The 23,283-nt window shown below is 34.5% G+C and overlaps 1 protein-coding gene across 5 annotated transcripts in view; it reads left to right on the forward strand.

The window, feature by feature from the left end:
* The window catches only part of GRHL2 (grainyhead like transcription factor 2), a 206,829-nt gene that overhangs the window by 51,135 nt on the left and 132,411 nt on the right, over positions 1–23,283 (forward strand). For all 5 annotated transcript variants that reach the window (XM_051970942.1, XM_051970945.1, XM_051970946.1 and 2 more), the window contains 2 exons: positions 5,642–5,709; positions 12,962–13,355. In XM_051970942.1, coding sequence (XP_051826902.1) covers positions 5,642–5,709; positions 12,962–13,355 — 462 coding nt within the window. The remainder of the gene's footprint in view (positions 1–5,641; positions 5,710–12,961; positions 13,356–23,283) is intronic.

The raw sequence follows: 23,283 nt of genomic DNA on the forward strand, positions 1-23,283 counted from the left end.
ACCTATATGTGATTTTTGAAATATTCTGCCCATTGATCTTAGTTCCAGAACATGTCTAATCCCTCTTCTATGTGCCATTTCAAATTAACTATCATAATCTCCTCAAATTTTCTCTTTTCTGGGTTAAACTAGTCCCTAAGTCCTTAAGTCAAGTCTAGTGAACATGAATTTATTTAGTGCCTGTTATAACTATAAGTCTGAGCATACAAATAGAAAAATAGTGTTTGATCTCATGGAACTTTCAATATATTGCTATAATATATACATTATAACATTTATATAATATCAATTCAATATATTGATATAACACATAACATTATAACAGTTATAATATAATAACATTATAGATACAACATGTAAACTAATATATAATACATAATAACTCAAGGGAGAGAACAACAAGAATGGAGATTCAGAAAAACTTTCCATAGGAAATGGTGCAAAATAGTTCCAAATTTTGATGAAAGCAGTATAAGAGAAGAAATTCTTCCTTGGGAGACCACATGTACAAAGACACCAAAGTGGGAAAAAATAGCAGATATTGTACTTTTAATTTATTATCTTATTTAAGGTTTGGGTAAGAATTAATCTCTAATCCATAGCTGTGAAAATATATGACTTCTCTACTAGTATATATGTGTGACAATTTCTAATAATCAGAATACATATGTCCATTTCGCATTTATTGTGGAATATAGTGTAATTTATTGATCTAAGCCTTATTTTTGCCAGACAGCTTTCCAGTTTTCTAAGAAGACTAAATAGGGAGTTCTTTCCTAAGTAGTTTATGTTTTTGGAATTATTTGGTTTAGTTTCATTATTTCTGAAACTCCCTTATCTGGTTTGTTATATTGATCTAGTTTTTTAAATTTTAAATTGATCCCAAATGGTTTTTGATTCAAGTATTCTTAACTCCCAAGTACAACGCCCTTTCCAATATATAAGGAACAATAAATAAGACAATTGGGTAACAACACAAAATATGTGAAGAAGAATAACATGAAATATGTCCAGAGAAGTAGGCTGAAGCCTTATTGTAAATCTTTAAATAACAAACAGAGGAATTTGGATTTTATTCTAGAGTAAATGGGGAACCACTTGAAGCAACAAAATTTTGACAGTTTGGTAACTGATTATTCTTTTAACCTCTCATAGGTCTGGTCTATGCTAATGAGACCATCTGCCATTTCACTGACAGATATTTCAATTATTATCTCATGCAGATGAATTTTCAAAGTGTATAGTCAGCTTTACTGTTTTACCTAATATCTGCCCCACAGTTCCAATGTCCTATTGGATAGTCCCACATGGATATCAACAATTTCAACACCTCTTCAACAGAACTCATCATCTTCATCCCCCCAACATGAATCATTCCAATTTCCTCATTTCTCTTTGTTTTTCTTTTTAATTTTCCCTTTTAATCCTTCCTTCAAGATCAGAAATTTTGTTTTACTTATGACTATTTTCTCTTTGATATTATTTTCCTTCTTAAACTATATCTCCTTCCTTCCTTTGTTTGTTTTCCTGTTGAGTTTGATGTTCTTCTAAACAAACTCTCTATATACATTTAATCCTCCTTTCTCCATTTAAGAAAATGAGATTCATCTGGTGTCCACTCCCTTTCCCCTTTCCTTCATCATTGTATACACTTATTCTCATTCACCTTAATTATAAGAAATGACAAGATTTGCTTCCTGCCTTTCCTTTGTCTTGTCTTCCCCATCCGTTATTTCCATTTGTAAATGTTATTCAGGAGGTAGGATAATTTAGCCTGGAGAAGAGAAGATATGATACTTGTATCCAAGTTTCTGAAGGGTTGTGGAAGACAGATTAAATTTGTTTTGCTTGGCTTCATAGGCAGAACCAGAACAATGGATAGAAATTACAATGAGACAAAATTAGGTGTGTAGTTAGGAAAAAAATTCTCAATAATTAAAATGAATGGGTAAAATAGGGGGGTAGAGTCCCATTGAATTCTGCTTTTGCCAGACTTTAACTGCAATATTGTGTTCAGTTATGGCATATAACTTGAGTATGCAGATACATACAAAAATGTCTTGGTAAATATTTAACAAGCAGCTCTATGAATAAAATGTATGACACACTTTTAAATTCAATCTACATTATTAACATTTTCTCCGTCATGTTCTTAAGTCTAGATAATCAACAAAGCAATAAATCAAGCTCTGACATGTAGTGCTCGCCAATTTCTAAATGATGACATTGAAAGTTTAACAATCAGCTCTTGAAAACCAATTTGATTTATGTCCAGCACACCCTTGTATTTATGGCATAGTTTGAGAAGGACATTAATGAGTTGAAGAGTGTGCAGAGGGCAAAAAGAATGGTGAAAGAGTTTGAATTCATGGCTTATAATGATCAGTTGAAGAAACTGGATATGTTTACCCCAGAGAAGAAAATTTTCAAAGCGAACATTGTAGTTATGTAAATACTATATTTGAAAGTCTATATTGTGGAGGAAGACTATACTTGTTCTATTTGGTTCTATAGGAGAAATCCAGGAGGAATGGGTGGAAGAAAACAATTTAGGTTGGGTGTCAGTAAGAACTTACTAGTACTTAAGAGCTAGCTAAATGTGGAATGATGTACCAGGAAGAGGTGGTAGGCTCTCCTTCCTTCGAGATCTTCAGTTGGACAATCACTTGTCAAATATGTTATAGAAGGATTAGACTAAATGGATTTAGGGGTTTCTTCCAACTATTAAGACCGGGAGGAAGTTATTCTTTGAAGTCATTTAATCCCTTTGAGCTTCAGTTTCTTTATCTGTAAATGAAGGGGTTGTACTAAATGACCTCTGTCAAGCTTACTTTCTAGTTCTAAATCTTATGAGTAAACTAAAAAAAAAAAAAAAAAAAAAAAAAAACAAAACTTTATCCTCTGCATTTTTCAAAGCAGAAGTAATCTGATTACATCTCTGATTGCAACTTATTTCTGAAAAGAGAATGTATGTATATATGTATGTTCAATCATTTCAATTGTGTCTATTCTTTTTAACTCCATTTCAAGTTTTCTTGACAAAGATAATAAACTGCTTTGCCATTTCCTTTTCCAGCTTATTTGATAAATGAGGAAATTGAGGCAAACAGAGTTTAGTGACTTGCCCAGGGTCACACAGCCAAGCTCAGTTCTCTATTGTGTCACCTAGTTGCTCCCTAAAAAGAGAAATGATTCCTTAAAATGTTGATTTGAGAAGAATCTTAAGGAATGGCACCAATTAATTCTATGACCTCTGAGTTTTTGCCAAGGAAAAGAACATATTGTTTATCTAAAATGGAAATGATCATAAAATGCTTAACTTTCAGTTCAGAGACAGTAAATCCTACAAGACACAAGAGAACATTATGTACCAACTTAATCAATTTACACATGTTAATTGTGGAAATTTGATTATTGTTTTTTTTTTGTTAGCATTGATTTTTATGTATTTTGCTTTTTTATTAGCACTGACTTTTATATATTCTAATTATTCACATGAAATACTACTTTAGGTTTCTTTAAAATGCAAGGGAAGAAAAGTTGTGCAGTGGTTTAAAATGATCAACAAATTAATTAATTAATTAATATTTTTCAATTAGCAGACATTTTTCCCCTTCTTTCAAAATTGAGAAATAAAGAAGAGCAAAACTCTGTTACAAACATATGCAATCAAACAAAACAAATTTTTACACTGGTCATAAAAAAGTCACTGATTAGCCTCTTTCTTAAGTTTTTAACTTCTCTATCAGAAGGTAGGTAGAATGTTTCATCCAAGTTCTCTAGAGGCAAGAACTGAGCTTGGCTGTGTGACCCTGGGCAAGTCACTAATTTCTAAATCTTTCAAAGTAGTTTATTTTTACAATATTATTGTCTTTGTAAAAATTATCCTCCTGGTTTTGCTCACCTCACTTTGCATCAGTTCAAAGAAATCTTCGAAAATTTCTCTGAAACCATTCCCCTCATTTCTTATAGTACAATAGTATTCCATAATTTGTTTAGCAGTTCCCCAAACTGAGGAGCATGTCCCCTCCAATCTCAAGATTCCAATTCTTTGACACTTCAAAAAGAACTCAGAATCTCTACTATATCAGCATACTCAAATCTTTTCCCCTTTCCTACTGGGCATGGGCCAGGCTCTCCTTAGTTAGAAGCATATATAACAGCTCTGGGCATTACAGTCGACCCCACTGTTCTATTTTTAGGACTTTCTCTTTACCAAGTACAAAATCTGGGGGTACTTCTCTGTAGACTTCATGCTACATTGACATTGAGCCATTAGCAACTATGCTGATTTGGGCCATTCAGCCAGCTATGAAAGCTTCTTATTGTCATCTCATCCAGATCTCTGTATTTATTAAAATCATTTTTTGAGGTCATTTAGTAAATAGTAGAGGTGGAATTTAAAGTTCAGACTTGTCTCCAAATCTGATATGCCTTCTACTACAAATTGGGTATATCGTAACTACTTGTTTTCTTTGTGACTGTACCTGCAGATCACACACACAAATATATTTTAAACACTTGATATATGTTTGTTTATTTATTTTTATATGTATATAATTATAAATGAAAGATTTGATCAAAACCGTAGGTATTAAATTTTAAGTCAGGCAACTACAATTAGCTTTGTGAGTCAGATATTTGGTCTACCTGTCTAGAAAAGATTTTTATGTTTGGTTTATGCTAAACCATGATGTTTTGAATCTCCTCCCACCTCAAAAATCTGTCTGTCAACCTAAAGGGATTTATAGAGTACCTATTATGTGTAAAGCAATATCCTGGAAATTGTGGGGAAGATATATAAGTAACACAGGTACATGAAATGGTCCTTCCCTTAAAGAGCTGACAGACCATTTGGAGAGGTAAAACATCTACAAATAAGGGAAAAACTAACTATGCCAGGCCATCTTTAATATAAGCTATGTGAGTCATATACAGAGTAAGTGTTGCTGTGAGAGTTCTGAAAAGGGAGAGATTATAGAAAAGCTCTTATGTCACTATTAAATTTGTTGGTACAAATAGTTTGGCTAGGATTAAGAGATACTGAGACTTAACTCCAAACCTAAATTGTTTCTAGACTAGAAAAAAGTAGGCAAAGAGAAATCTCTCTTCTCTCTCTTCATCTCCCTCTTTCTTTCTATTATTCTCCTTCTCCCCTTTCCTTCTGTCTCTTCCTTCTGTCTCTATCTCTATGTAGAATAAGGTAATGAGAAAACCAGGCTCTTTCTATTTGTTGAATTCATGCAGTAGGGAACAGAGGATGCATATATATGTTCCTGGATAGGTACTCTAATAAAAATTCCAAGTGTGTCAAATACAAGTGTCACCCAAATTTAATATGCATTCTTCCCTTTCTTATCTTTTCCATTCTGAAGTAGTCCAGGGGATGTGAGAGGAGGTTAACAGGAGAGAGAATTCAGGCCCAAGCAAAGCTACCTATGACTGCAAGTAGCAGATCCTTCACTGGCCTTAACCATTTAGTGATACGGTTAACACTACTGTATCTTATAGCACTGCCCCTAAAAAGTCAGCCGAACATATGGTTGAGTAGTTTTGGTTTAAAGAAAGTTTAGTTTTTTCCTTGCTAGATTGTACTTAGTGTTCCATGTCACATGTTATCTCTGGATGATACTGTTTGCAGGTTCCTCGAGATAAAAGGTTGCTCACTGTTTGCAAAACTACAGACAATCAAGAAGATCAAGATAAAAGGTAAGGAATTATCTTATTATAATAAGATATTCTCTACATGTTATATTATATGTAATATATTACAAACATATATACTTCCAGAGTTTAGAAATTCTCAAAAGTAGAATTTCAGACCTAGAAGGGATGTAGAGATCATTTAATCTACTCTCCTAATTCTAAAAAACAATTTTTAAAAAAGCTATCTTAAACATTTTTAATTAACAAAAATATATATTTTTTCCCTTTTACCTCTCCTAACTTTCTTCCCCTCCCCCCAAATAGTGGGTAGAATGCTGGAGCTGGAGTCAGGAAAATTCATCTTCCTGAGTTCAAATCTGGCCTCAGACATTTACTAATTGTGTGACCCTGGGCAATTCATTTAACTATTTGCCTCAGTTCCTTATCTGTAAAATAAACTGGAGAAGGAAATGGCAAACTCCTTCAGTATTTTTACCCAGAAAATCCCAAAATGGGATCACAAAGAGTCAAACTTGGAAGAAAAATGACTGAACAATAACAAAACAAATATAGAAAGTCAGACAAAATAAATTGCAGAATTGTTCAGGCCAAAAAATATATACATGAACCCTGAGTTCATTATCTCTTTGTAGGTAGCATGTTTGATCATGGATCTTCTGGAATCATGATTGATTGTTGGGTTGATCAGCATATTTCAGTCTTTCAGAATTGTTCATCTTTACAGTATTGTTGTTATTCTACAAATTGTGCTTCTAATTCTGCTCCTTTCCCACTACATCAGTTTATGCAAGTTTTCCTAGTTTCTCTGAACCCATTCCTTTCATTACTTCTTACAATAATAGTCCATTCTATTCATTCATATACATATTTATAAACATATTCATGTTTCAGCCATTGCCTAAACGTATAGGTACTCTCTTACTCTTTAATTTTTTGCCACGAGAAAAAGAATTGCTATAAATATTTTTGTATATATAATGTGCTAGCTTCATTTTACAGATGAGGAAACTAAGGCAATAAGAGAGGATGAAGGATGTTACCCTAGGTGATACAAAAATCAGAGGCAGAGCTTAGCTGTCAACTTCTGTTTTTGTCCAATGCTTTCCTACTACTTTTACAGGAACTTTTGATCCATATTAATTGAACAGAGCAGTATTCAATGAGAAAAAACTCTTGAGAGAAGAATAGGGATTGGAATTTTGTTTTCCTTTATTTTTCTTTTTCATTTGGGAACATAACTGGCCACTTAAGTGGAGAAAGGTAATGAAAGATTTTCTTGACCCACAATATTGCCCTGCCTTTCCTGTCACATGAGATTACCGGCCTTAGTTTCAGTCCTAAGAGGGATGACATAGATTAGATTATCTCAATTATACTTTATTACAAGTGGAAGACCCCAAAGGAAGAGGACACAACTTAAGGAAGAGTATTGCATTTGGAATCAGATGGGTTGGGTTCAAGCCTCAGCTTTATGACTTATTGGTCTCAAGAAAATCAATTCATCTTTCTATATCTCAGTTTCCTCATCTGTCAAGTTAGAAGATTGGATTAAATAGTCTCTAAAGTCCCTTCCTGTGTTAAATCTCTGATCCTATCATGAAGAGGAGGGAAAGTAGGTTGAAGATATTTAATGTTCTATTACTGTCCAGGTTTTATGAGACACTTCAGTGTTTGGGCATATGGGACTTCTTAGAAACCTGGGAGGGCACTTTGAGCCTCTGGGGAAGGAAAGAAAAGCGGGTAGTGAGCATTGGATTAGGATGGAGTGATACCAAAGGCAAACTTCACTTATTTCAGTTTTGACTAGAAGCAATTCTGATCCCAACATAACATCTCCATAATATTTTCACTTCTACAGATAGCAGTTCTCTTAATAATACATAAGACCCCTTCCCACCAAAACTTAGCTGTTGGGATACAGAATGCATGTTCTGTTCTACTGAATATCTTGCCTGTTGTGTTATACATTCTGTGAATCTAATTCTCTTGCCCTATTTGGAATTTCTATGTGGCCATGCTTTCTCAGTGAAGACAAATCACCTTCTCTATTTTTTATATGAGTTTCATGTCAGGGTCAAGGTTGTGATGTTTTCTACCAATCTATCTATATTTATTGATCCTGTACTAAATGAGCCACAATCTGCTAAAACCTACATTTAGAATTAGCATTGTAGAGTTTAGAAAAGAGATACATTTTGGGGAAAGATTAATACATTTTTATTATGCTTCTTATTAATTTAATATTTTATTTTTCCCAATTACATATACAAATAAACAAAGAATGTTTAAATTCTTTTTTCAAATCATTTCCCTCTCTCCCTCCTCTCCCTCATCACTGAGAAAGCAAGCAATTGACATAGGTTATATACATGTGTAGGGATGTAAAACACATTAAGGATATGTTTTATAAGTCCTAATTGTGAAGTAGTAGGAAGAGCCTAAGGAGATTAAGCCAGAGATCATGAATTTGTATACCAATTCTATCACTTGCAAAATATTTAATCTTTCTAGAACTTCTTTGTTACTTTCCTTTTCTGTAAAATGGGAATCAATGAGATGATCTTCAGGGAAGGATTTTATAAATCATAAAGCACCATAGTAACACCAGGGTATGTCATTGCTAATGAGGAAGAGATGTGATTTTATCCATCCCTAACTTCTCAGATATCTTTTAAAAGCATATCAGTATCATCAATTCAATTGTAAGTGTTATTTGAAAAATTACAAAGGAAACCTTTTGTAATACTGGTATTGGAGGATGAGACCAATACTATTTTATTTGGCACTTCAAAGACTCATGGTTAGGTGGCTCAGTGGACAGAGTGCCAGCCCTGGAGTTAGGAAAATCTGAGTTCAAATTTGACCTCAAACACATTCTATCTATTTGACTCTGATCAAGTCACTTAAGCTATGTTTGACTCAATTGCCTATGTGTAAAATGAAGCATCCATCTTGCATAGTTATTGAGGATCAGGTGAGATAATAATTGTAAAGTGCTTTGCACAGAAATATTATATATTACCCAATATAATATTTTACTATCCTAAATTGAAAGGGACCATACAGGCTACCTCATTCAAACCTACATTTTACAGATGAGGAAAAATGATGTCCAAAGGAGTTTAGAGTGACATAATTCTTATTATAATGGACTTTGGTGTAGCTCTTATTTTTTTTTTTTTTAAAGAATATAGTTTGCCCCTATTGAAGCAAGGCTTATCATAAGAGTAGTTAGCATGTTGGATTTTGTGCCAGAACAAACTTAGGTTTATATTCCATCTTTAACACTCATAAGCTATGTGCCCATGAACAGGTCAAACTCTCCAAGCTTCAATTTTCACATCTGTCAAATAGGTGCAATGTATAATATATAATGTAATAATATTAGAATAATAGTCTCTATGTTACAGAATTGTTGTATGACTCAAATGAATTAATGGATGAAAAGTGCTTTGTCAACTAAAGATAAGTCCATTCAATAATGAGTGGTGTTATAATAAGATTTGTTACATTGTAACTATTTGCATATTAAGATCTCCTTTGGTTAAAATAATAGGAAATTGGAGCAATATGGTTCCATTTTTTGAAAATAGTAGATACAATATGCTATTTCTAATGTTTGATTTATTTTAAATATTTCATTGACTTCCCCCCTTTTTAAAACATCACTTTTACTTCCAAATATCTCCTTTCCCTGAAACAATTGAATTCTTTCTTATGACCAAAAAGTAGTTAGTCCAAAGAAATCCTTTTGTTGATTATTTCTGAATGCATGCTTTATTCTGCACTTAATTTCCCATCACCCATTTACAGATAGGCAGGAGACATAATTCATCATCAAATCCTGGAAGTTATAATTCAGGTGCCACATCTATCAGAATTCTGAAGTCTTTCCATTATTATTTTTCTTTATATTACTCTGGACAGTATGTAAATTGTTTTGGCTCTGCATTAGTTCATGAAAGTCTTTGCAAATTTTTCTAATTTCTTCTTATTTATCATTTCTATGATATACACAATTACATTTATCTACCATTATTTGTTCAGTCACTCCCCAGTTGGCAAGCTAACTTAAATTCTCTTTATTCTTAAACCTCCCCCATCTCCCCAGTGTTGGTTTCTTTTACTCATATGATGTTTAGGTAAATTTTTAATTCTATCCCAGGTTGAGTCAATGTGTTTAAATAATCTCCTTAGTTCTAGTAAATTTCAAATGACTTCTTGCAGCTTCCTGGTTTAGACTTATAAAATTAGTCAATGATAGTTTAGTCTTTTTTGAAGGCAGCTATGACTGAGCATAGCTCAGTTTTCTATTTCTCTGGATTTTTGTTACTTAGATTTTTAAATTTTTTATTTTTCTTTATAGAGAATTCTGGCATTAGACAAATTTGTAATGTCAAAGCAAACTTCACACAAACTGAGGCCAAAGAAACATCACTTTTAGGATTTCGATAGAACTGGGGAGTTTGGGATATGTGAATGGAGAAAGTGAAGGTTAGCTTCATCTGAGCCCTTGTGTAGTCTGTGGAAAAGATGGTCAATTGTGGTGAATGTTTGGGCAAATCCAATTAGGGCTTGTTTCTACATGGTACATGTGAAAGTGGAGGTTGGGCAGGTCTGTTCTTAATTTCATCAGAGTAGACAGTTCCTTGAGGCTTTTGGCTCCAGTTATCCCATTTGACTGTCTCTGTTGATCAAGTTAGACATGTGCATTTCCACATTTTCACTATGTGTGCTATGTAGTCACAGCTTTAATAAGTCACATTAGTGAAGAAGCTTGATTATTTTCAGAGACATTATAGTATGTTGGGGGAGTTCTGATGGGACTGAGCCTTTTGAATTATTTTTCCCTTCTTTCCCCTTCTCCTTCTTTCTTTCCTTTTACTTGATAGTGGGACCAAAGAACCCTTAAGTGCCTTTTATTTCCAAAAACCATGGGGGTGGGAGGTGGATTGGGGGAAATAGGGGAGTTTTAGTCAACTCTCGAAGGCACTCATATAATGGAGATTCCTTTGTGAATATTTTTCACAATCAGGAGGAACCTCCTTGTGAGGCACAGTTTAACTGAAATGGAGATATCTGAAGAATCATGTCCTCTATCAATGCTTATTTACACCTTCTCTGAAACTTAAAGTCTTAGAGCATAGTTCTCAAAATGTTGTCTGGGGAGCTTTGGGGGTTCTTAAGGCCTTTCCAAGAGTCTGCAAATAAAAAAAATTAAATAATATTAAGATACTTTAATTTCTAATACAGTAAATATTGATAGATAAAATATTTACACAAATAAAAACTTTTTTGGGGGGGGGGTCTTCAATAATTTTTTAAAGTGTTAAAGGATCCTGGGACCAAAGTTTGTGAATTTCTGCCTTAGAACCCTAAGACATGCACAGCATCAGGCCAGCCAATCTGTCAGAATTGACTAGCTCCTTACTCCCTATACCACATGGACTCTATAAAATGAATTTAAAAAATCAGACTTATAGTCCTTGCCCAAAGTTGTACAGCTAGTAAGTGTCTAGAGACAGGAGTCAAAACCAGTACCCACCTGACTTTAGATGCAACATCTTCACTCCACCACATCACCCTTGTGGGTTAGTCATTCAGTCCATAAACATTTATAAAGCAACCATTATGTGCTATCATTATTCTCAGTGTCTGGGACACAAAGATAGGCAAAACCTACAATCCATGTCCTCAAAGAACCCAAGTCTTAATTCACTCCATATTCCAATGCATCCTTTATTCAGTCAATCACCTCCCCTATTCAGGAAACTCCGGTGGCTCCCTATTATCTCCAGGATCAAATACAAAACCCTCTTCTTGGTGTTCAAAAACCTTTAGAACCTAAAATATTACTATTAATTTCTTATCAGATTTCTTATATCTCAGGCTCTTCACTACCAATGACACTGGCCTCCTTACTGTTTTATCAACAAGACAATCTATTTCTTTGCTCTAGAAATTTTCTCTAGCTATCTCCCTGCCTCTCTCTCCTCCTCTCTGCCGTGGTTTCCATGGCTTTCTTTAGGTTCCAATTAAAATCACATCTTTTACAGGAAGCCTTTTCTAACTCATCTTAATTATAGAACTTTCTCTCTTAATTACTTCCTATTTATCCTACCTCTAGCATGTTTTTAGTGTTTGTTTATTGTCTCCTCCATTAGATTGTGAGCTCCTATGGGGGCAGAGACTATCTTTTGCCTCTTTGTATTCTCTTCACTTAGGACAGTACCTAGTACAAAAGTAGTTGCTTAATAAATGTTTATTAAAAGTCCAGACAACTTTGTACACACATGATAAAGCAGTGTAAATGAGACGGATTATCAGAGAGAAGATAAAATAGGTGGAAGGGAGTATAAATGAGAAAGATCCATTTTGCAGAAGGTACAATTTGAGTTGAATTTTGAAGAAGGCCAGGAAACCAGGAGGTAGAATTGAAAAAGAAGATTTAAAAGTCAATATGAAGCCTGCAGTATGGAACAAGAAGACCATTGTTGTGGATTGTAGAGAATGTGGAAGGGAGCAAAGCATAAGAAAACTACAAAGGTAGAAAAGGACTACATTATGAATGAAAGACTTTAAAAGCCAAAGCGCATTTATATTTGATCCTGGAATTAAAAAGGAAGCACTGAATTTTATTGAGCTGGGGGATGTCATTCTGAAGATACATAAACGAGTCTCTTAGACCTCAAGGTATTTAAATCTATTAAGGCCAGTAAGACAGGAATGCAGATAAGTATAATATAGCTTAGAATGTGGGTGGAGTATAGGAATGGTAGAAAATGTGCTGTGAGAAATACTAGGAGGGAAAAGTGTCTTATAGTTAGAGTTACATTCATAAGTAGTTCACTGGGAAGTAAAAGTTCTTGGTGGTTATAATGTAGTTGACTCCCACAGTTTTTCCCACTTATCTCTTTGCTTCCTACATTTCCCATTGGCCTGTCCTTCATACTCACATTATAGTCATTTCTTTCATCATCCCCTTCCCTCTGCCTGATATCAGTTATATGTGAGATCTTTAAGACCCATCCTGAATCAAGCCTTATTGTGTCATCTCGCCAAACTTTGGGAACTACTTTAGTCTCAGGCTTCCCTAATCATCCATAATTGTTTCTTTGGTTTAACTGAAAATTTTTGTGCCCAACTATCAACTTCTTTTCATCTAAGTGGAATCTCTAGAAAAAGAAAAAAAAATCCTTTTTAAAAAAAAAAATGAGTCACTCACTATGTTTTCCTTCTTTATTTGCCACCCTCCCCCCTATTTCCCCTCTTTTTCTGGGTTTGGCATGAACAGAAACTGCCTTGGGACTAGTGAAGCCCAGAACAACATCAGTGGAGGAGGAGAAAACCGAGTACAGGTTTTAAAGACTGTTCCAGTTAACCTTTCTTTGAATCAAGATCACCTGGAGACTTTAAAAAGGGAACAATACAGTACAAATGTATCTGAGGGTTCAGCAGGCTGTGTAGCAGGAGTAGTTGTGGTGAAAGCTGAAGAGTTTACACCAGTCTTCATGGCCCCATCTGTGCACTACCCCAGAGGAGAAAGTGAGGAGCCCCGTGGTGTCATCTTTGAGCAAAATCAGTATGAAGTACCTAACATGGCTCCCCATACCAACTATCTCAAGGATGACCAACGAAGCACACCAGACAGCACTTACAGTGAGACTTTCAAAGATGGAGCTACAGAGGTGAGTAAATCACAAATTAGTAAATGAATTTCTGATTAGTGGACGTCCAGTTTAGGTTTTCAAAAGGCAAATGGTAGATACACAATTAACTGAGTATTTTGCATTTTTCAGTACTGGAATAAACTTGATGTATATGTGTATGTGTGTGAGGAATATATTTGAGAGAGATTTTTTTTTTTTATTTCTGGAATCTTAGTCCATTTTTAAAAATTAGTTTGGATTTTTAGCCTTTAAATTTAGATATATTATTTATGGAACTGAGAAATATTCGTTTTTAAGGTTAGGACTATTATATGAAATCTGTGTCATCTTTTATAGTTTGCTATTAAGCATTCCAAATGTTGCTTGAATTAAGGTTGCTATCTACCTGGTTTTTGACTTGTATTTGATTGTGCTTATCAAGTAAATCAAATAGATATCTTTAATGTTCAGAAAAAAATTATTGCTTTTAAGACCATGGAAGTTATGACTAGTATTAGGACAATTTGAAGAACAACATGATTGGGGTGTACCTTGGAGCCCTGTCAGTTCAAGGTCCCATGAGGTCTGTTACTAACCTTGAATCTCTACTCTCTTCTCTTCTCAACCCTTCTCCTAGTGACCTATGTTTCTTCTGTGTCCTATCTCCCATTATCATGGGGCTCTTAATACTCTAATATTCATCACCTTTCCTTCCATTCCCTATGCAAGACACATGTTGCCTTATTTTTCTTGCTTTCTCCTCCTGAGGGATTGGAGGCTGGGGGCTGAGAATTGAAGAATAGGTTATCTTTGTACCTCTGAAATCCTAACACCAAATGAGTTTGCCAGAATTTCTCATTCCAGTTCTAAAGATTAATTTGCTGTGATTGTATTTCTGTGATTTTCCAACCTTAGTTTAAGACTAACAGCATAAGTCTTAAACTCTAGCAGATATTTACCTAAACTTTTAGGCAGAGGGGAGGTACAATGTAGCAGGGTGGCCATTTCTACTTACAGAAGCAACTAGAGAGATTTTTACCTTTTTCAACTAGAGAGACTTTTACCCTTTTCTCTGTTTTGTATTCAAAAGTTTTATAAACTTTTTATAAAACTCCCATATTCTTTTATTATTTGAATAAAACAATAAGGTAATTCAAATATGCATAAAATTGAAGTTTTGAATGTTCTTATTTGTAGTAATTCAGGTGTATAAGGTGGTACTTGTTAATTTTTTTATTTAACTTTATATGTAAATCTCCCCCTTGTTGTCCTACCTTTCAAGGAAACTTTGTCATCTTCATGGAATTCCAGAAGATGCATGCAATATAGGGGTAACAAGATGTGGGAGGCAGATCTGCTTGTGCAGAAATTACTTCTGAATGAGTACATGCAGAGACTGCATAGGTCATGCCCCACATACCCCAAGGTTCTCTTTTGGCTGTTCCTGCCCATTGATTTGCTCAAAGAAATTGTTTTTGCATGAGGATGGTCATGAATGGCCACTGTATGCATATATAGTAAAGCTAGAATTCAGTGACTGCATTCTCTATCCTGGGAATTATCACCTTTCCTTCTCGTGGAGATTATTAACCTAATTTTAACATAATGTACTTAAAATTATTTTTCTGCCTGAGGTTTTCAATAATACTTATTGAAAAAAATTTTTTTAAATGAAGAGACTGCTGTTTCAGTCATTATGAACATTCAGTATATTAGAATGGAATTTTCCCATTTTTATCATTGTATCCTTGACACAAAATACAGTATTTGGCACACAGTAAGTGTTTAATAAATGTCTCTGTGGTTGGTTGAATCAACTAATGATGATAAACACTTAATAAATGTTGATTGTCAATAAATAAAAGAAATCATAGTTTGAGAGCTGGGATTTACTTCTGTGATCATCTATATCAGTCACTTTACAGATGAGGAACTGAAGTCCATAGAGACTGAATAATTTGCCAGAGGTCACAAAAGGAGTAAGAACTGGAATTTGAACCCAACTCCTCTGATTTCACATCTAATACATATTCTACTGTAGCAGATGTTTCTATGAGAAAAGTGATAACCAGAAACATATCCTTACTCCTATTAGATATTCAATATTTTTAGACTCTAGATGAATCTTTTCATTTGGTTCTTGCATATTAATAATAGCTGGCTTTTATATAATTTGAAGTTATGATGATTTTACATACATTATTTAATTTGAGGGTCAGAATAGCCCTGTGAGGTAGGGGAAGGGAGTAAGCATCTACTATATATTGGGCACTGTGCTAAGCACTTTTTCTTTAAACAAACCTTCTTTCATCTGATTTTCATTTCAGCCATGAAAGGTACATGTTGTTCTTATCCTCATTTTACATTTGAGAAAATTGAGGCAGACATCAGTGGAATTATTTACCCAGATGTAATAATACATTAGTATAATATTACATGTGTCTGACATCAGATTAGAACACAGATTTTTCTGTCTCCATGCCCAACCATTTGTCTATTGGGCCACCATACTATCTCTGGGTAATACAACTATGAATATCTTCCCTTTATAAATGAGGAAACAGTCTTGAAAAAGATTAAACTCAAGGTGACATAATCTGCTGGTTAGGGAAGGCAGCAGTGGAGCACTATCTCAGAGTTCAGTTTTTTTTCTAACCACTTTCCCACACTGCCTTTCAAAAGGACTTGAGCACGTGGTCCAATGGCAACGGAATGGTTATGATATCTAGATGGTTTGTTATCAGCTGTATTTGTGTTGCAGATAAAAGTCTTATGAAAAGAGGTGCTTGTATTTTTTTTTTTTATTTCAAAGTGGAGAAAGGGGAGTAAGGAAATTCTTTGACTTGATCAGAAGCTGGGTTTGGGTTCAGCCCCAATGTTTTTGGTTTAACTGCTCTATGGGATTTAATCTTTGCAGCTAAAATCAGTGTTTGCATTGGACTTTAGCTTGCCTGCTGCATTTTATTTTGATGGGAGTTTTTTAAAAAAAATGTATTCTAGTTATAATCTTTTGTTATAGTACTGCCAGCTGACCATATGATTAGGTGACCTCTGTATAATATTGTTAAGGAAATCCCTGTAGTATAAATCCTTGATTGAAACCTATTACGTTTACCAGTGGATTATTGAATTGTTTGGAGACTACTGCTAAATGCAGCATGCCTCAGTCTATATATACAAGGGAGACTGGCTCTCCCTGGCTCTCAGCTAAGCCTGGATAGGTAGATGGGAAGGTTATTGCTCTGAAGGGTCAAACTAATAACTTTTAACAAACCAGTAACAGTGGAACATGAATAATCATATAAGCTTCAAATATTTCAGATGGCAACATGATGCAGGCACAATTTATGAGAAAGTTTGATCCTTTACTGACCTTCTCTCTAGTAAGAAAAAAGGCAACCATTATCAAACTACCTAATAAAGTACCTAAACACACTGTGCTAAACAAGGACAATGGTTAGATGGAGAAATATAGTAAAATTTAAAAATTAGTGAAGTTTAAAAATCTGTAATGACCGCGTATTTAAAATCAGCCGGAGTCAGGAATTCAGATTAAGGGAAAAATCTTCAATATTTATTGAAGTGAAGAGGTGAATAAAGATTGCGATAGCAAATATAGGCAAGAAAGGTTGAGATAGCAATATGGACAGTTGCGACAGGAAGCCAGCTAACAGAGAGAGATGTGAGCTGAGCAAACCGTGGCAAGGCAATCCCAAAAGTTTCTCCTTCCCCTTCCTTTTCCACTCTCCTGCCTCCACCCACCAAAATCGTCATTTCCTATACAACACATCAGGACTTGCACAAAGAGTGGGCGGGGGCCATTCTTTCTCCAAGCTTATATATTAATAGAGTATGGTCCAATTACTATTTAGCCTCATGTGCTTGGGACCTCAGTGCATCAACTCAAGCCTCAGCCCATTACATCTCCCGCTTTCTTTTGTTTTAGAACACAGATGATCATGCCATCCCTGACTCCTCAGGGAGGTCAGAGCCCCCAAGGGGAGGTGATCACACCCTCCCTGACTTCTCAGGAAAGGAGGTGAAAGCACCGAAAAGGAGGTGATCACGACCCCCCTGATTTCTCAGGAAGGGAGGTGAAAGCACTAAAAAGGAGATAATCACGCCCTCCCTGACATCTCAGGAAGGGAGATGAAAAGCACCAAAGGGAAGTGGGGGTTGCTAGCAGGTTTCTGGGCTCAAGGGTCTTATTATGCACAAACCCATCAGCATGGGAACACATAGCACATAGCACATAGCAACAACGCAGAAGCTATTAGTGATGACTCTCCCCACAGTCAGTGCAGGCTTGATGTGGTGTAACAAACATGAAGTATACACCCAAGTAACGGTATAACAAACAATATAAATCAACATTGTGTTGTAAAAGATTGCCAGAAGTCCTAGAAGGAGAGTATGTAAATAGCAGTCAACACATATACCTTCTTCAGCAGCCAAGAGATAGTCCAAAACCAATCTGTTGTCCATTGCTTCACATATCAGGGAATCCAATCATCCCCCCAAGTTTTTGAAGTCCAGCAAAAGTCTTTTTATGTCCTAGGGAATCCAATGATTGCAGCGGATTTTGAAGTCCTGTAACAAAAATCCAATTGCTGTTCTCAGCTTAGGGAAAGAGTTCATAAATTAAAAAAAAAAAAAAAAGAACAAACTGTAATATATTTCATAGAATTCCTGACTTAGAAGATCTGCCTTCAGAACTTACCTCTAAACCATAATACCTGTGTGCGCAATTTGGACTTTTCACTGGTTCTCCCCATGCTTGGAATATTCTTCCTCCTCAATTTAGTCTCCTGGCCTTCTTGGCTTTCTTTAAGTCTCAGCTAAATTCCCACCTTCTTCTTCTTTTTTTTTTTTTTTAAGCTTTTTATTTTCAAAACATATGCATAAATAATTTTCAACATTTACCCTTGCAAAACCTTGTGTTACAAATTTTTTTTTCTCCCTTTCTTCCCCCTACCCCCTTCCCTAGATGGCAAGTAATTTAATATATACAATCCTTCTACACATATTTCCCCAGCTATCATGCTGCACAAGAAAAATCAGATCAAAAAGGAAAAAAAAAAGTGAGAAAAAACAAAATATAAACAAACAACAACAACAAAGTGAAAATACTATGTTGTGATCCACACTCAGTCCCTACAGTCCTCTCTTTAGGTGCAGATGGCTTTCTCCATCACAAGACCATTGGAAATGGCCTGAATCACCTTGCTGGAAAGCCACATTGAACAGAGCCATGTCCATTAGAATTGATCATCGTATAACCTTCTTGTTGCTGTGTACAATGTTCTCTTGATTCTACTCACTTCACTCAGCATCAATTCATGTAAGTCTCTCCAAGACTCTCTGAAATCATCCTGCTGATTGGTTCTTATAGAACAACAATATACCCTAACATTCAGATACCATAACTTATTCAGCCATTCCCCAGTGGATAGTCATCCACTCAATTTTCAGTTCCTTGCCAGTTTAAAAAGGGCTGCTACAAACATTTTTGCACATATGAGTCCTTTTCCCTTTTTTTATGATCTCTTCCCACAACACATTTTAAACCAGTTGTGGCTATGTTGGCTAATCCATGCTTGGAATGCACTCCCTCTCCACTCTAGCTCTTGAACTCCTTAGAAATTCCCCCCTGATTCAATTCTGTATGTGTATATACACATACAATATGTCTAGGTGTATATTATACATATTTACATATGCATACACACATGCTATTTCTCATTAGATTGTAAAAATACAATGATTTTGCTGCCCTCTTGAGATATTCATTTCTCATTGAAAGATTCAGAGGTATGCAAATACTAAGTTTCTCTTTGTGATGACCTTGCATAGGGGCTATGGTGCACCTATGTCATTTCTTAATTATATTGGTCTTCCTACCTCAAATTTCTTTCAGATCTAACCCATCCTTCACACAGTGATTAAAAGAATTGTCACAAGGCCAGGTCTGACTATGTGATTCCTTCCTTCTCCCCCTCCTAATAAACTTCTGGGGCTCCTACTTACCTTTAGGATTAAATGTAAATTTCTTTGTTTTGCATTTAAAGCTCTTTCACACTGGGTCTCCTTCATTCCCTTTCATATACTCTAGTCTAGGAAGATCGATCTTTCTCTTCCTCAGACCCAACACTAAGTCTTGCTTTTTCATTGGCTCTCCCCCCCTACCTGGACTGCACTTCCTTTCTACTTCTGCCTTTTAGAATTCAACCAAACGTCATTTTCTGCATGATATGCTCTTTCTTGGTTCCCTTTCCCCCACCTGTCCTCTGTACCACATTTTTGTTCTGTATATGTTTTGAACATATGTATATATATGGATATATACATATATCTGTATATGTATTTCTATCTGTACATACAAAGCACTTACACACATTTCACTCTATGACTGTAAACTCATTGTGGGCAGGGACTGCCTCACTTTTGATTTTTATCTGCAGCATCTACAAAGTACCTGCCACATAGTAGACACATTAAATATTTGTTGCTTGTAGATATTATAAGATTTAATAAGTATATTATTGTTTTTTAGCCAGCTTATCTATTCAACTCAGAATATATTACATAGGATTCTCTCTAATTCGATAAGCATGTAATAAAAACCTATCATGGTTTAGGTATTTTGCTAGGTACATTCTAATACAAATCTACAAAACAATAATAGTTCCTGACCTTCAAGAATTCATACTTTATTGGAGATGTGGTGGGTAGCAATGAATTATATGAAATAAATATGTGAAATAAAATAAATATGAAAAAATATGAAAAAAAAGAAATAAAATAGGGATGGGGTACCTATATGGCACAATGGATAAAGCACTTGATCAGGGTATCATGATGATTCATCTTCCTAAATTCAAATCTAGCCTTAGACACTTGGTGACAATGTGATTCTGGGCAAGTCACTTAACCTTATTTACCTCAGTTTCCTCATCTATAAAATGAGCTGGAGAAGGAAATGGCAAAACAATCTAAGGATTACCAAAGAAACTCCAAATGGAGTCACTAAGACTTGGGACACAATAAAAAAAAAAATGTGGCAAAGGAGAGATTTAAAGATTTCCCACACTAGGAATATCCAGGATGAGAGAACATAGTTTCAGCTGTGATGGGGGCAGGGAAATCAAAAAAAGGCTTCATGGAAGAAGTCATATTTAAATTATTCTTTATTTGGTTGATTAATTTGCTTTTCAGTTAAGCATTCTCACTTCCACCTTCACTGAAAAGAAAAAGGAAAGAAAAATCTTTGTAACAAATAAACATAATCAAGCGAAACATTGGCCATGTCCAAAAATATGTCTGCATTAATCTTTATAGAAAGAGAGGATAATTTGAAATGAAGGTAGAGTGAATTCTAGGTCCAAGGTATATACAAGTGTAAGAGAATGTATGATCCAAAATGGACTGACAAATGGTCCACTTTTATTAAAACACAGCATTGGGAAATATTAGGAAATAAAATTATAAAAGTAGGTGAAGCCAAATTATGGAGGATCTTAAATGTTCAAAGAAGCCTGTATTGCACCAAAACTTTCTTGTATCTCCTTGTAAACTGATTGGCAAGGAAGAATTTATGGGCCCGCATAAATGTTTTATTAGTATGTCTTTTCTTCAAGTTACACTTTATTTGTTATTGTTAGTCAATGCTTTTTAATGGCAGCGTGTCATAAACAGGACACTGGCTACCAGCCTATGTCTTCTATCAAAGGAGACCTCAAAAAAGGGCTTCTGCTCAGGTTATCATAAGTGAGAGATAGATAATTGCTCTACCCTTCCAATCTACTTTGAACAATAGTGTTAGCAAGTATATACTAATTACTTGTTAGTTTCTAGGCACTAAGTTCTTGGGATTCAAAGACAAAAATTCAGACCTTGTCCTTAAGGAACTCTGTTGTAAAGAGAGCAACTATGTACACATAACATATATACAAAGTAAATGGAAGGTAGTTGAAAGGGAAAATCTTAGTTTTTGGAGAAGACCCTGCTGAAGGTGAGATTTGAACTGAATTTTGAAAAGAACCAGGAAAACTAGAAAGAAAATCTAAGTTTGAATCCAGCCTTAAATGTTTATTTGACAGTGTGACTCCAGTCAAGTCATTTAACCCCTGCCTACCTCGATTTCTTCATCTATAAAATGGAACAGATAAGAAAACTGAGGCAGGCAGGAGTAAAATGACTTGTCTGGGGTCATATAGCCTGGTTGATGGCAGGATCAAATAAGATGATGTGTTAAGTGCTTTGTAAACCTTAAAGCTATGTAAATGCATTATGCAAACAACAATTTTGAAAAAAGCTTAACAGTCTAGAGGAAAGCCCAGGTATTTAGGGCACCCTCTCTTTTTCTTTTTTTAAATTCAGATTGCAATGCATTTTTCTCTCAGAATCTGAGTCAAAGCTTTTGTTAATGTTTTGAATTCTGGAAAAAATCTGATATATTTCTTCTCAAATTCAATAACAATAAATAATAGACTGGTAACTAGGCTTTATTAGTATATTATTTTGTGATTTAGGAAGATCTCAAGTTTTGGGTTTTTTTTTTTTTTTGAATTTTGGGTTTTTTTGATGTGGTTTCTGGATATTCATATGCTCCTATTAAACTATTATTAGACTACTGCAAGAATTAAAGTTTTTTGGAAAGAAGCTTTTATTAAATTCCAAACATTACTATTATATGTAATCGTATTTCTTTAAAAAAATAAGAATGAATTTTTGCAAATTTCACTAAATTAGAATTTTCAATAATTGAAATTGATGTTGCTTACCTGTTTGTTTTAATAAATAGTACAAACAACCAATGTAAACAAAGTTATAGGACAGTGTTAAAATATTTAAAGCAACAATGTAGTATAATGGATAAGAAGCTAAAATTAGAGTCCTAAAATTCCAAATCCAAATTCTGCCTCCCATGACACAATCTCTCTGAGATTCAATTTCCTTTTTTGTAAAATGGGGGTAAAAATAACCGGAGTACCTGCTTCACAGGAAGATTATGAGGGTCAATTGAGATCAGAGTTGTAATGTATTTTGCAAACATTAAAGTTTCATATAATTATCAGCTAACATTATTATAGTAAAAACACCTGCTTACATGAAAATTATATTCTATGAATAAGCATTATGTGTTCAAATATTTCTCATAAGACATTTTAATAAAGCAACTGTTTTGAATGAATTTTTAAAAAATGTGTTAACCTAATTGGAAATATTGCATGGATAATAATAATAATTGTGTTTCCTGAACCAATATCCTGTGGGTCAGACATTTTACAAATTCAAATTTGACTTTCCTCTAATTATCTTCTAACATAATAGTGAGCACATAGTATGTGCAGAATACATATTTTATTTATTAATTGATAAGTGAGGTTTCCCTAAAATAACTTCTCTTTAGTGGATAAAACCATTTCCATTTTGTCAAGAAAATCCATATTTTTTTTCTTATTGCAGTTAGTAAACATTTATTGAATACTTTTATGTGCCAGCTCTTTCAGATAATCAAAAATTCAAAATTTTTTGAGATTTTCTATTTAGTGTATTTATTAAGCTATCCACACTTGCCATGATTGCTTCTGCATCCAAACTCAGGTAAATTGTAACTGACAGATGGAATGAATATGCTTTCCTCAAGTTCATATCACTCCCCTTACTCCATAATAATACAGTACAATGATGTGACTAGTGCAAAGAAGGAAAGCCTATAGTTGTTGGATATTAGATGCATTTCTCCTTTGTTCATTTTTCAAAGAAGCTAAGGAGTAATAACATGTAGAAAGGCCTAAAAACAGGAGGGACAAAGAAGGTGGCATCAATCTTCAGGATTCTATAAAACAAATTCTAATTTAGGGTTTATGAGCGTGAATTATTTTTCAAGTCACTAAGTCCAGAAGAATTGATCATAAAAAGTGAGTAAAAGATCCAGAAGATGATTTCTCAGTTTTGAAGGTTA

This window comes from Antechinus flavipes, chromosome 1 (genome assembly GCF_016432865.1).
Source record: "Antechinus flavipes isolate AdamAnt ecotype Samford, QLD, Australia chromosome 1, AdamAnt_v2, whole genome shotgun sequence".
NCBI classification, from domain to species: Eukaryota; Metazoa; Chordata; class Mammalia; order Dasyuromorphia; family Dasyuridae; genus Antechinus; species Antechinus flavipes.